Below are 15818 nucleotides of genomic sequence, written 5' to 3' on the forward strand. Positions count from 1 at the left end.
CACAAAACAAACTGAGGGTTGCCGGGGGGAGGGGGTTTGGGAGAAGGGGGTGGGATTATGGACATTGGGGAGGGTATGTGATTTGGTGAGTGCTGTGAAGTGTGTCAACCTGGTGATTCACAGACCTGTACCCCTGGGGATAAAAATATATGTTTATAAAAAATAAAAAATTAAAGAATGACAGCTTGGTACTATGAGAACCAATTGAAGATGTATAGCCAAGAAGAGAAGCCTGCTTTTTACGGCAAGGCAAAGAGGGAAGAAAAACTCAAGAACGATTAAAGTTTCCTTTGGTTCTGCCCACCACATCTCAAGGCAGAACTTGACTATTAGTCAGTGAATATCTTTTTATTTATTTTATTTATACCTTTTAAAGGTATAAATAAAAATAAATACTTCTGTTTAGGAACGTTTTTAATAGACCACGAGGCCAAATGCTTTTGTTATTCGTTTTAGTTAGCCATTGGCAAAATACAGAGAAGAGGTGGGAAAAAGCATCTTGGATTACAGTGAAGACTAGTATTTGCTTGGCAGATTTGATTAAGGGTTAATTTGGGCTAAGAATTTAAATGTCAGTTGTTTGAATTTTGATCACATCTTTAATTGAGGAGGGTGTAGAATTGTTTAATAATCTGATGAAAAGGCTGTGTATTAGTGACTTGCGTGGGAGTTGGTGACATTGCTTGAAAACTTTGTTCTGTTAGTCATATTACTGCTTGAATCCTTTTAAAAATGTAAATAATTAGAGTTTAACTGACATTTTCTACCATTTACTCAAAATTTTAATCATTGCTACGAATGCATTTCAGTTCCCACATTGAGTATTTTTTTTCCTTTCTCCCCAGAAATTGCTAAGCCTAAAGTAATAAGACAGATTTTGATTATGTTGTGACAAAAAGCACAAATTGCATTAATGATGATTTGTGGGGCCCTTTCATAGAAAATATCTTTAAATGTTGATATACGAGTGACCTGTATATCCTGATATTTCAAGATTTAACTGGTTACTGAGTTCTCTGAAATTCTGAACATCTCTTGAGTGACGTACCTGTTCAGGTACTGTGGCATACAAAAGCAAACAGGAGGGTGCTGATCCCTGCCACATTTCCCATTGTAGTTATTTCAGCAAAGGGCTTGGCAATGTCAGTCATGATAACCCCTGCACCCACCTTGTTACTGGCTCAATTAAGCTGAAAGTGGCTGTGGCAATGGCTTCTAGCATGGAAAGAGGAATCTTTGCCAAAGTACCATTTCAATCCTAAGTCTAATTCCACTGGTTTTCTCTGTGGTCCTAGAATAGATCATGTGTTTTCCTATGTCTCATTTTCCCTGCGCCAATGGAACTAATCTTTATTCAACTTATTTCCAAAAACGGATAGAGGCAACAAATGAGATAATGAATACTAGAGTGTTATGAAGTGTCAAAATTTGGTTCTGCTCATGTATTTGTAAGGGTAGATATGAAAATCTGGCTCACCAAACCCAAGTTTATTTCCTCCTACAAGTAAATATTGTAATCCAGGGATGACTGCCACTTTCAAGTACCCACAATCTGGCCAGGCCACACAGGTGCCATCTGATTTCATTGCCACATGTCATTTAGCCTGTTGTGTTATATGGGCTAGCCATCTCTGCATGCCTACCTCTCTGCTTTTACTGAGTCTTTCTCTTAGGTATTTGGAAGATTATGAATTAGTCATCTTCTTTTACTACCATTTTGTAAACTCAGTAATACTGCATCAGAGAGTTAGAAGAAAAAAAAAGTGGGGAAGGGTTTTTTTGTTTTTGTTTTTGTTTGTTTGTTTGTTTTTAGAGAAAATACTTAGGCATTCTGATTTGAAAAATATGGGTTCTGGGGCACCTGGGTGGTTAAGTCATCTGTCTTCAGCTCAGGTCATGATGCCAGGGTCTTGGGATCTAGCCCCGCATCGGGCTCCCTGCTCCGTGGGAAGCCTGCTTCTACCTCTCCCAATCCCTTTGCTGTGTTCTCTCTCTCTCTCTCTGTGTCTCTCCCTGTCAGATAAATAAATAAAATCTTAAAAAAAAATGTGGGTTCTGATTTTATAGATTTTCTGTCCTCTAATTTCAGTGATTCTGATTTGCAGTCAGTGGTCTGATGGATACATTGTATTCTCTTCTTTACAGATAACTTCTTTCTCACTAATACTTTTGGCCTGGAATTCAGTAATGAGTTGTTGCTGTAGGAAACTTGTAACATTTGGAATTCCAATTCAGTTCAACTAATATTCACTAAGTTGATTATGGAATGTGAGGGACAAAGCATATGTTCCCCTGCCATATGTATTCTTGTCCATAAGTAATACTCAAATCTGTTATCTGGAGAAGAAACAAGCAATTGAGCCATTGTAATAAAGGAAAAACAAAATTTTAATATGTGAAATACTGTGTAGTTGCCATGAGACAGAAAAGAAACACATGCTCATTTGGTTGTTGAGGAGAGACCACATGTATTTTCCAAGAGGGAAAATGACTCTTTACAAAAGGTAGTGATTGAGAGAAGCAGAAGTTGGAAGGCATCCTGAGAGAGAGTACCTAAGCCTAAGCAGGGAGAATTGAAAAGCATAGAGCATATCAGGGGATCAGTGACTGTTTTTCCACTCTACCTTAAGCAACCCTACTTAGCAGGACAAACATTTCTTAAAATACAGTTTTGTTGGAAGGCTAAATCACAAAAAAGTGAAAAAACAAGAGCTCCCTGCTTAAAGCCAAGACAGGTGGGCAGAGCCTTCCTGCAATGCCTTATCTTTGCATTTAAAGGTGACTTCAGAGGGAATAGATATGTATTGTATGACAAAGTAATCAAAGTAATCAGCCTCTCTGATGTTCTGCAGAGCCTAGCTTGAAGAGTACACCCCCAGAAAATGGACTTACATGGAGAGAGGAGTAGAAAGTTAAAACTAGATGATTTGAAGTCCTGCTTTGGAAGGACTTGCCTACTAGCTTAATGTATTTTATTTGATCCAAGTTGCAGTGGATATCACAGAGGACTTGTGTGGGAAGGAGGAACGTGATCCAAAACTATTCTTTAGACAAATTAATCTGGCAATAGTATGTGGGTTGGCCTGGAAAGTTGGCAAAATGGCCGGATGTTCTTAGGCCAATGACAGGTAATGGTGAGATGGGCACAGAAGCAAAAAATCCCGTGAAATTCTAATCCACGGGATTTGGATAACTGATTGGCTATGCTTTCCTCCAACAGTACCTTCCCCCAACATTCCTAGAGAGAATCTGAAATCAGGCAGAAGGCATTGTTGAAGGGGGACATAAGCATTAAGCTGAAGGAGTTAGATCTTATTTTCTTCTGTTCACTTTCCACCTGAGGGAAAGTGGCATTCTCTCTGGAATGGGGCATTGAACTTTGATAGCTCTCTCGTTAACTGTTAAGCAGTTTTCACATTGTCTGAAGTATTTTATACGTGACTGTCAAAGGTATCTATGCTTCAAGCAAGCATACTTACCAAATGAGCTATGGATATTGTATTTGAGGTCTTCATAAAATACGGTGATACCTTTGATTTCTTTAAGTGCCAGATTTTTAACAAATAACTGAAATAAGTATCCTTTAATCCCAATGAGCAGTATTTTTATCTGCCCTCGATAGTCCAGTCAAGTTGCCTCTCTCCGCTGTAGCCTTGCCCATTTGACTATGCTGAGTGGGCTGGACCACTGCTGATCACAGACGTACAAAGCTCTCTTGTTGACCGTGTGTAGTTTCAGTTCCACCCCTGCCTTTATTCCATTAGCTCACATTTATATTCTCAAGTACCATTTTCATACTAACAAAAACATGCAGCTAGGTGTCAATGCCATTTCTTTGGCTTCCTTCTGTATTCCAAAACAGGTCATAAGCTAAATTGCCTACCGAGCCTTGTGGGTCAGTATAAGAAGTAGGGATTGGTAGAAACTGTGACAAAATGGAGACCACCTGCTCTCTCCTAAATGGCAAGCCGGTACTCAGTTCTGCCAGTTGTTTCCCTGATGGAATGAGATTAATGTGTTTCAGTCCTTGAAAGCAGTGTTTCTTCAAGTAGGATGATGTCCAGGCCAGCAGCAGCAGCACGACCACCACCTGAGAACTTGTTTCAAAATCAGATCCTTAGTCCCCACCCCAACTTTCTGAATCAGAAACCTGATGTAGGGTGGAGCATTCTGTGTGGTAACAAGGCATTCTAGTGATTCTGAGCTCACTCAAGTTAGAGAACCGTTAGTGTAGCAGATGCCATGCTGAACCTCTCTAATTCCTCTTGAGGACTGATAACTGAGAGTTGTGTTTGAGTTTCAAAAAAGTCCCAATATGGAGATGTTTATTTGATTTTTACTGTTTTTAAAGCATGCAAAACCATACAAGACATGCATGCTTATGCAAGCTAAATCCATTCTGTGTGCCATCAGTTCCCAGTCTCTACTTAAGAGTCTGAAAGTGCTAACAAGAAGGATGCTGTTCTGTAGAAAAAATATATGGATTTTTTTCCCTTCGTGGATGAAAGTTTGCTGACATCAGACCTAGACAATATTTCTCAAACTTTTTTTCTGATATATTTCTGAGAGCAAAGGAGAGTCAGCATGTCCCCCTAGGAATGTGGGAACACATCCTGAAGCAATCAGCTACAAGTATATGATTTTGTTGAAGCCTTTCCTTATACATTTAAGATTTGTGTGAGTTTTATATCTATTCCATATATACTCCTATTTGGCTTATGATCGAGACAATGTGTTAAATTGCCTTCAAGTTAAATTCCTTAACTTAAGCCTACAGAATTTTAAAGAACATATATGCCCTTCAAAAATGCTTAATCTACTCAATAAGATAGAGGCAAGAAAACAAGAAGTAACCCATAAAATGGAGGAGACTTTAAGTTATACACAAGAGCAATATGCAGTCTATATACTTGAGAAGAAAATGTCCATTTTTTCCATCTTGCTTCCCATCTCTCCACTGCCTCATCTGCGTGACCAAAGAGCATGTACTAGATAATCATTGACTACACTGAGTGAATAGTCAGGAGGCTTATTTTTAGAAGTGCTTGCCACTAGTTTGCATGGGATTAAGCACTTTCCTAATCCTTGCCTCATGTGATCACCACTTCATTTTTCCTAAATCACTTCTACAAAGATGGTAAAGAGTTTTGACCTTACGTGCCAGCACCAGCTGCTTGGAGGTAACTATATGAAGCACTGTATTGACAATAATCATGAATTGAGGTAGCAGAGTCAATTATCGGTGTCAGCTGTGGGTACAGGAGTAGCTATTGGTGGTCCAAATGGACAGATGCATGCTGTCCCCACTCCACCCAGCACCACTTTCTCATGAGAAACAATTTCTGAACGCTGACAAGTCCTGCTTATTGCTGCAGATTGTCTAAACCAAGTTCTCTGAGCTACAACGCAACCTATATTGTAAAGGTCCGTGGTCATCATTGGAGGTATTCAGTGCCCACCGGTGTGTGTTGTACTTAATCGAGGTACAGTTTCTGTTCTATTCCAGCCCTTCAGATTTCAGCTTTTTCCAGATACCTCCTCTTTCCTTCTGTTTCACAAAATGCTGTTGACTATATGACAGTTCAAATATGACTGTATATGGATCATTTAGGGTCTTAATATAATTAGAGGTCTTATCCAGACGCATCGTCACTTAGAAGTCAGTCTTTTGGCCACTTCCTCTTGGAATAACACAAATCTTTTAAATGACAATACCCTCTTCTTCAAGGCTCTCCTGCCACCTGTTTAATGATGCAGAATCACTAGTGCCTGTTTAGTGCTCAAGGTTTCTGGTACCATTCTTAGTTTCTCTAAAACTAATTAGGTTTCTCACAATTTTATAACATCTCCCTTTCCCTGAGTTAATAGAAAGACCAAATACTCATCAATCCATTTATAAGCAAAAACAAAAACATAGTCACAAAAGTTGACATCAACATGTTTGATGTTCAGTGTGACTGGGCAGGGCAAGTATTCTTTTTATTATTTCTACTTTTCAGATGAGAAAACTAAGGAATGGAAATTACTTTCTAGCCGATAAGCTAAAGCCAAGACTCAGTCCAGATATTTTGACAACAAATCAGGGATCTCTGAACTGAGTTATGCCTTTTTTCCCTTTGCCGAGGCAAACTACCAACAGGATCTAATCCCTGTGTTTACTCCCATTGCTGAGCTGAGCTCCATGCTTTTGTGCAAGGTTGGTGTTTAGTAAATCTTTGGCCAAGAATTAAACTAGTGAATGTACTCGTCTAACCCAGTTTATCTGTAGAATCACTTAAGATACATTTTTCACATTTACCTGCTTCGAACCCTATCTCAGTTTAAACTCTAGTTCCAAACACTGTATAAAAAGTAGACTAGATGTTGATAAAACTATCTAAAAATAAGGAGACTCTTGTGCCATTTAAATAATTTACCAAAGTAAAAATGGTTATAGCCGAAAGACTGGAATCCAGATATCTTGACTGTTAATTTTACTATCTTTCTTCTACATAACACAACAGAGCTGAGTTCAAATAACCATAGTGTAGTATTTGTATATGCGTGTTTGTGTGTGTGTATGTGCATACGTGCACACATGCGCATGTGTGTAAAGTTCTAGTTCTGAGGGTACCAGTCTGGCTCAGTTAGTGGAACATGTGATTCTTGGTCTCAAGGTTGTGAGTTTGAGCCCCACACTGGGGGGTAGAGATTACTTTAAAAAATTTTTTTAATTTAAAGAAAAGTTCTAGTTCTGATTTTGTCAATAAACACCTATATATTGTTAGCAAGTTACTCAGTATATTTGGATCCCCCTTTGTCATTTGTCAAATTAGGATGTTGGATTTGATGTTACACGTAGAGAATTGTGGGATTTTAATGCTGAAAGATACTTAGAGACCACCTAGTTGTACTCCCTCACCTACAGATGAGGAAATTTACAGATAAGGAAAACTGGTCTTTTCTAGCTCCAAAATAAATTCAGAGGGGAACATATGGGTTCCTAACAGAATCAGCTCTTCCAATACTGTGACTACCCACTTACCAAATGTGTGGTTGTGATCCACGCATGTAGTTTCTCCAGATTTAATTTTCCGACTCTGTAAAATTGACGGGGTCATCCTAAGGTTCCTTTCACATTTGAAACTTTGAGGATTAAGAAAGGCATCTTTGAAAACTGACATTTGTCTACCCCTGGGACAGGACTCAGAATGTCATGAAGCATAACATAACTCTAGAAAGAAATTAGCAACAGGAACACGTTAAGAGCATCCATCCAAAGGACTCTGATCACAGGGTGAATTTGCTCAATGAATACTTAAATGTGAAAACTGTTTGATTGATGTCTTATTTGAAAACGAATAACCTGGTGTTCTTTGCCCTTGGCCAAAGAAATGGAAAAAAGAACCAAGTTAGGGTGAAGTTTTATAGTTAATTTCCTGTAGATTTGGATGCTACAAGTCAGAAAACCATCACTAGGTCCTTCTTAAGTATCACATAACTAGTTTCAGTATTTTTCAATTGAGCATCAGAAGCTTCATAATCTATTAAATATTGTATTCCAAGTATCTGTTTACTGAGTTGTTACAAATTGCCAATGGGACAGGAACTGTTTGTCACTTCCAGAGCAATTAGTGTGTGAAAACTTATCAAAAGAAATCTGTCAAGTTTGAGTAAGTATAAATATTGCATGGAAGTCCCTAAGGAAATCAAACTGAGTGGGATACATTTTTGCTCATGGCAGCGCATGAGAATTTATTTTGTTTTATTTACTTGGCTCTGTTTTTCAGGATGTTGATAGCATTTCATGTAACCCAATGGATTAATCTTTGGCTCTGATAAAAATAGACTTTGATTCTTAGGGGAAAGCTAGAGTATCTGTTGAGTGATACAATAGTACTGGCTCCTTTCTTTCAAATTTTAAGAGCTCTTATTTGCTTCCTGGCTGGAGCACTGGAATGGAAGTATAGCTAAAAGGACTATTACGTAGAGATCTTCCTCTGCTTCAGATGGGGTCACATCCCAATTAATCCATCATAAGTAGACAATGTATTTCATACACCTAACCCACCGGCCATCATCACTTAGCCTAGTCTACCTTAAAGGTTCTCAGAACACTTACATTAGCCTACATTAGGGCAAAGTCCTCTGACACAAAGCCTATTTTATCATAAAGTATTCAAGAGCTCATGTAATTTATTAAATACTATACTTGAAGCAAAAAACAGAATGTGTGTATGGGTACAGAATGGTTGTAAGCATATCAATTGTGGACCCTCCTGATGGCATGGCGACTGGGAGCTGCGGCTGCAGCCCCCGCCCAGCATCACAAGAGTGTGTAGGACAGTCTCTCGCCAGCCCAGGAAGAGATCCAAATTCACATTTTGAAGTATAATTTCTCCTGAATACATAGTTTCATACCATCATAAAGTCAAAACATCAAAAGTCAGGACCATCTGTAGTCTACTTTGCCACTTTTTTGACTCTCCAACCTTATCCTTTCTAGGCTTCAGTTTTTTCATATCTTTAAAATAAAGGACAAGTGATCTATTGGATAATTTTTAGCTTCACTAACCCATCTTACCTGCATTGATGTCTCCATTATCATTACATTATCTTTCTCATGCTCCTTCCTCATTGTCCTGGACAAATAAAAACACAGTATTTACAGGTAGTGACATTTGCTATAAAGAAAAATAAATTGGTATCTTTTATAGAGATGTCCCCCTTTCAGGGGACTGGGCATTTAGGTCAATATGATCTCACCAGTGTAGCAATCAAGACTTTTTGAACGACCTTTGCACTTTAGGACTCAATGGTATTTACAAAGGTCACCTGTTCAATTGATATTAGTTAGGATCTTTAACATAATCCATTTGAGACCGCTTTTGGCAACTGTGGTTTGTTTCTTTTCTACACCACGGAAAATCGTTATCGTGTTATTATTACATTTTGGAAAGCTTACTACAATTTTAATTCAGCATTTTGTTGCTTTCTGTTGTTTAGAGTCACTTAACGATCCATCCCACGCTGAAGCAATAGAGTTGATAATCTTCATATTATACTTAATGTTTCTAAAATGGAAATCACTCCCATTTGTCCAGGGTTCCCCAACCTACGTCTTGTGACCTATTAATAGATGTTTTAGAAAAACAGTATGTATGTAGAGGGGATTGTGGAGAGGGGGGAGGTTTTATGATCAAGTAAGTCCTGTGTGCTTAAATATGCTCTGAAGAATTTGAGGAATCTTGGGATGTTAAAAATCTCTTGCAAGGATTTATTCTGAAAGAATAAGTTTAAGAATCTGTCAAACTTTGGGTAATTTAGGGCTTCTCAAAGTCATTTGATTATATAACCCTTTTAAATTTGAGATAGGTAGGAGGGAGACTACTTCTGTTAACAAAAAAAATTAATATTCTAAGGACCACAGTTTAATAAACACTGCAGTATATGCTTCAGGTTGTTTGCATCTTCTGCTAAAGCACTAAGTCACTTATGTCACAAAAGCAGTGAAACCAAAATAATTAACTTATTTTTAAATAGCCAAACAGCATGTTAATTGGGTATGTTTTTTACTTTTACTTTTAAAATGATTAACTTAAAATGATTCAGATGTGCTTAGGACTCAGAGAGCTTTCACATAAAAACATCCTCACTACGGAGACTCTTTTTTATTTTTTAAAGATTTTATTTATTTATTTGATAGACAGTGATCACAAGTAGGCCGGGGTGGGGGGGGGAGGCAGGCTCCCTGCTGAGCAGAGAGCCCGATGCAGGGCTCGAATCAGGGCTAGATTGCAGGACCCTGGGATCGTGACCCAAGTCGAAGGCAGAGCCTTTAACCCACTGAGCCATCCAGGCGCCCCACTATGGAGACTCTTAACTCTAGGAAACAAACTGAGGGTTGCTGGAGGGGAGGGAGGCGGGGGATGGGGTAACTGGGTGATGGGTATTAAGGAGGGCATGTGATGTAATGAGCACTGGGTGTTACATGCAACTGATCAATCACTGAACTCGACCTCTGAAACTAATAGTATACTATATGTTAATTAATTGACTCTAAATTAAATTAAATTTAATTTAAAAAAGAATCCTCACTACATACCTGCATCACATTTATTATTATCCCCAGTTGGTGGGTTAAAAGTTGAAAGTGAGAATGTTTAAATGGCTTCACTTATGTAATACAGGTGTGAAATTTGGTCTTTTTTTTTTTTTTTAAACTCCAATTAAAAAAATAACAAAGTAGATGACCTTTCTTTTCCCCCTGCTGATATCCGGGGGTTTATACAACTTTTTGCCTTGTCCTACAGGATTCAAAGAGGTTGCTATCACTGGCCACTGGCAACAGTCTTGAAAAATGTCTTTAGAAAAAGAAAATACAGTTTCATGTATTTGATTACAACTCTCTTTGGAGAGGTGTGGGTTGATTAATATTGTGCTGGTAAATTACTTTCTAACTTCTACCTTGTGATTTTGGAGATGCTAATTTATACTTAAAACTCTCCTATAGCTATTTAGGGGATAGACAATGTTCTCCTCATTGTTCATATGAGAAAACTGAGATGCTCAGAGATTACTTAGTTTGCCCAAAACTCACACACCATATTGAGTAAATAGTATACTCTACTTTGCTATTTGCTCTGTTGTTTGTTAAAATCCCCTGGTTTTGTATGGAAAAACTACCATACCAATTGAACTTACCCATGACCTGTTGTAGGGGTTTTCCTCCCCGAGACTTTAGTTGCTTGCTGGGAAGCACTTGCTTATTTATACTGAGTATCCTCTTGACATCAGCATGGGGTTACTTATAATTACAGGCACATGTGTAAATAAAATGATTAACTATTCTCATATAAACATAATTATATCTCTCTAAAATAACACATGCGGAAATTTTATAATCCAGTGATAAAGGGAAAGCAATCTGCATGACCCCTCCTTTGTATGTAAACAGTGGATTATTAAGGCAGAATATGTTTCCTGTTGCACATTTGGTTATTGAGGACAATTACACTTAGGACTCATCTAAGTATTAAACAACAGAAGTGCCTTTTCCAACAGTTACTGTTCTCTATAAAAAGCTGACGTCCTTCTGCCATTTTCCGAGGACATTGCCTACATTTGAACTTTAGCCCAGGATTCTATTAAAGAGAGATGTATAAGAATCAGCTAACTAGTTCTGAAATCAGCGTCTTCTTTTCTATCTAGTTGCTCCTCCCTCCCCACCAGAGTAACTTTTGAAGATAATATGGGGCATGTTAACTAATCAGTGCTGGTGGCTAGTATATCACTTCCCCAGCTTTGAACAAATCTGGAGATCACTCCTTAAAGAGAGGGATCATGGAAAGCCTGGAGCTGAAGAAGTTTGATTTCCTTGGAGCACAGTAGTTCACTGTAGCAAATCATGTAAGCTCACTGTCATTTAGGATTTGTCCCTGTAATTGAAAGCATGGCATCACATGTTCATTCACAAAGTATTTACCTAATTCTTCAGAAAAATTAGAACTTTGAAGCATATGTTTTCAGGTGTGGCTGCCTCTCACACTTGTCCCACTGGCACTCTGGGATGAGTAAGTATTTGCAAAAAAGTTGTTCTTAGACTGTGATACATTATTCAGCCAATATTTTTAAATACACATTTACGTTTGGGACCAGCCAACCAGTCAGTCAGTGTGTTTACCAAGTATTTGCTACAATATTAAACCACCGTCTCACACAAATAATGGAAAAATAGTTCAACCTCACAAGTAAGGAAAGAGTAAGAATTAGCTTTGATAGCAAGAGACTTTGGGAGAAGAATAAATTGAGAGTTAGGAATTATTCTGTCCCTAAGTAGGGTGAAGAGTTTGGATTAGTTACTTTGTTGCACAGTTTCTCAGTTAATAGAAAACTGTAAAATGCATTGAAAACCACAAAATGTTATGTAGGTATGTGGCACCATGATGCACTATAATGATTATTATCTATAAAATGAGAGAAGTGATTCAAATAGTTTTCAGGGTGACTTCCAGCCTTATGATATCAAAATTATAGGCTCTCTAGGTCTGTAATTTGAGCATTCGCTCAGTAAGTATTGCATAGTGCTTGGCACATGCTTAATAAACTATAAATGCTTATTCCCTTGGCTTAAAGAGGTTGGACTTCTTTTAATCAACTATCAGTATACCTTTTAGTTCTCTCAAAATAAAAATCTTATTGACTGACACTACGAGTGCTGGTAAAATGCTTAAGGGATTATGATTACTTTCTATTTATATGTAATAGGCTGAAAAAGGATCATTGGACAACAGTATGAATTTCTAACTTGACCATTTCTTTCATGAATACAGTAGCATTCCAATGCCAGAAGACATATTTGTAATGATGATTCCTTTGCTTTCAGAGCTGAGCTATGCTTGGATCTTCAATGAATACCCTTCCTATCAGGATAATCGCCGCTTTGTTTCTCAGGAGACTGGGAATCTATATATTGCCAAAGTAGAAAAGTCCGATGTTGGGAATTATACCTGCGTGGTTACAAATACAGTGACAAACCACAAGGTCCTGGGGCCACCGACACCACTAATACTGAGAAATGATGGTGAGTTTCCTAAGGGATTTTGTTCTGGGTTTTTTTTTTTTTTTTTTGGTCCCCTGTTGCATATGGAAAATTGTCACATTATTGGCACACAAACCCTGATTGTCTAAATTAAATTTAAGAAAAGTTTAATGCTTTTTACATTTGGTACCTATATTTTCTCCATTTGTGTAAGAAAAAAACCCATGAATCCATTTTGGAAAACTCATTAGTAGTTTAATTGCTAATTTCAACATGGATGGAATGTGGATTTAGGTAAGTATAAATAACAAAGGAATCTATTTCTTGTTCTTTTTCACTTAATATATGAACACAGGCGGAATGAAGTGGAAGGTTGAACAACTAGCTCATTAATTAATTCTATGTAATTTAGTATTCAGTGTCTGGAAAGAAGTTTTAAATTATCCAAATAACTTCTGGATTAATGATACTAATGACATAGTTCACACCAGTGTGAAATACAGGAATACCAATGCCTATCTGAGAAATAAGTTTTAATTTCCAGCAATCATGTAAAAAGATTTCAAGAAAATATATGAATTTCACCTTAATTATCTAGATAGATGACATAACAATGTGCTTTTCAAAGACAATCGTACTGAATTGTGTATCAAAACTCTAGTACCGTTATGCCTTTCCCCCACTCTGAGTATTTATATGTATTCTGTTCCCTCTTCTTGAAATGCTTTTCCTTCTCTGAATCTCAGCCTTTCATTTGGCTGACTTGTACTGGCCCTTTCCTTTTCTTCAAGTATATCACTTTCTCCAGGAAGTCTTCTCTGCCTGACCCCATCTCCACTATGCTGCATCAGGTGTTTTCTCAGTAAAGTCCAGCAATGTCTATAATGTCAAAGTCCCTAAGAACTCTTCATTCTGTATCATAATTACCATTGTGATACCTGTCTCCCTCACTACAAACCTGCTGTTTAGAAGCACACACAGTGCCCTGATCACTAGTATATCTCCAGCACTTCATGCAGTAACGAGAACATAGATGCTTCTTAATAAATACTTATTGAGTAAAAGAAAACAAAGGCATACTCAAGTCTTAAAAAAAATGGCTGGCATAATGATTTAAACAGTCATGGTTTACATGTTTAAGTTTCTACTCTTTTTAAATTCCTTTCCCATTGAGTACACATTGGAACCTTCCATTATGAACAGGAATCACTAGACTCGTTACACAGATGAAGAGACTGTCAGACAAGAATATTAACAACAAGCATTTTCCTGGGAGCTTGCTGTTTGCTGGGTGCTCAGGATTTCACCAGGATTATTTCATTCAAACTTCAAGCAACTGTATAAGGAATTTCCTCTTTTATTTATTTTTTTTATAGATGAATGAACAGGGGCTCAGACATGTTAAACAGCAAATCCCAAAGCCCCACAGCTAGCTAAAAACTAATGGCTTCAAGATTCACACTTGGCTCCCATGTCCTATTAATTCCAGAGCCTAATATCTTAACTCCTCACTTACTGTTTAATTTTGTCACACTCTGCCACCTCTTACCTGAATTTATAAAGAAAAACTTGGCAAATTGGCAAATTCAAGCCTGGAACTCAGATTTCTCTCCAAATGTGTTCCTCTTCCCTTCTGTACTGAAAAGACTTAGTACCCAAGTGGGGCTGTAAATCTGAACCTCCCAGAACAGGGCATTTGCAGACAAACCAGCTCTGCAAAGAGGGTCTGAGCACATACACCATGCTATGTAATTTTTTAGCAAATAATGTAGATTTCAGTCATTCCTTTATTTATTCCTTCCTGCATTTTGCATGTATTTATTTAATACTTATTGTGTAACAGATACTACCCTGGTACCAGGGAACAAGAATAATAGGTACTTATCTCATTGCACTTATATTCTCTAGGAGCACACAGGTAAAAACAAACATAAACAAAAACAAAAGCCTAGTTATTCTAGGTAGTAATAAATAAACCAGTATGATAAAATAGAGGCTCTGTGGCGTGAATGTCTACTTTAGTCAGGATTGTCATGGAAAGTCTTTCTGAGGAGGTGACCTGTGAGCTGAGACCTGAATGATAAGAAGTCAGCCCTGTGATGTTCAGAGAGAGGAGCAGTGCAGGCTGAATTAGCATCACATGCAAAGGCCCTGAGGCCTGGAGTCGGGGGCGGGAGGGGGCACTTGTCATGTTCAGTAGCAAAAGAGATTGTGGGCATGGTTGGAGCACAGTAAGCAGAGTGAAGGGTGTTTTGAGTTGAGGTTGGAAAGGAATCAGCAGCCAGATCATGTAGACCAGATTTTATTTCAAGTGCAATGAAAAGCCATAAGAGGATTTTATTCAAGAGAGTGATATGTGTTTTTTAAAAGTTTGTTTAGTTCCTGTGTAGAAACAGACTTCTAACAAGTGAGAGGGGACACTAGATATCCAACTAAAAGACTATTGCAGTAATTCAGTTGGGACATGATGGCAGCTTGAACTAGGGAGTAGTAGCAGATAATAGAGAAGTGGGTGGATTGAGGATACAGTCTATAGGTAAAACTGCCAGGACTTGCTGAGGCACTGGATGTGGGAGGTGTTAGAAGAGAATGTCAGGGATGACACATGGGTTTCTGATGTCACAACTGGGTTTATGGGAATGCCATTTACTGAAATGGTTTCACTGAACAGGTTTATAAGGGAAAATCTGAAGTATTATTTTAGTCATTATTGGTAAAGCCAAAAGAATGACTTCTCTCTTGGCAACAAAAAGAATTATTTTGTTTTATGCTTCTTGTCCCATCTCTCTATCCTAATACTCATCTGATATATTCACATGCTTATCAGCTTGCCTTCTTCCCCAACCTTGCCCACAGTTACATGTGATCAAGCATAGGTCCATCTACCTTTGTTCCAGGGAGAAGCACCATGCTTGCCAGATGACATGTGTTAAATGAATATATTGGAGTAACTGAATTATATTAAATAAAACTGAAAATTTTGTTAGTTTAAGAGAATAGTAGGCAAAGGACCATTTTTGTCCAAAAGCTATTGATGTTATGTCTTCACAGACCAAAGGATGAAGAACCTTTTTCAAAAGGTGTGCTTCACTGGCACTGTGTACAGAATTACTTAAAAATAAATCCCTGTGTCCTCTGCTTATAATGCACTTATGCCAAAATGTCTGTTCAGTGGTGTTATTATCCATTCAGGTGTGTCAAGTCACAAATGTAATGAAATATTGATGAAGTGCTAAGACACAGACCAGGAGACACATTGCCCAGAGTTGCTAGAAGGAACAAAAATTCAGGAACACAA

The 15818-nt window shown here is 37.9% G+C and overlaps 1 protein-coding gene across 7 annotated transcripts in view; it reads left to right on the top strand.

Annotated features, from left to right (window-relative positions):
* LOC132011507 (contactin-4) overlaps positions 1–15818 on the top strand; it is a 941143-nt gene that overhangs the window by 730208 nt on the left and 195117 nt on the right. For all 7 annotated transcript variants that reach the window (XM_059390189.1, XM_059390187.1, XM_059390193.1 and 4 more), the window contains one exon: positions 12365–12562. In XM_059390189.1, coding sequence (XP_059246172.1) covers positions 12365–12562 — 198 coding nt within the window. The remainder of the gene's footprint in view (positions 1–12364; positions 12563–15818) is intronic.

This window comes from Mustela nigripes, chromosome 2, assembly GCF_022355385.1.
Source record: "Mustela nigripes isolate SB6536 chromosome 2, MUSNIG.SB6536, whole genome shotgun sequence".
Taxonomy (NCBI): Eukaryota; Metazoa; Chordata; class Mammalia; order Carnivora; family Mustelidae; genus Mustela; species Mustela nigripes.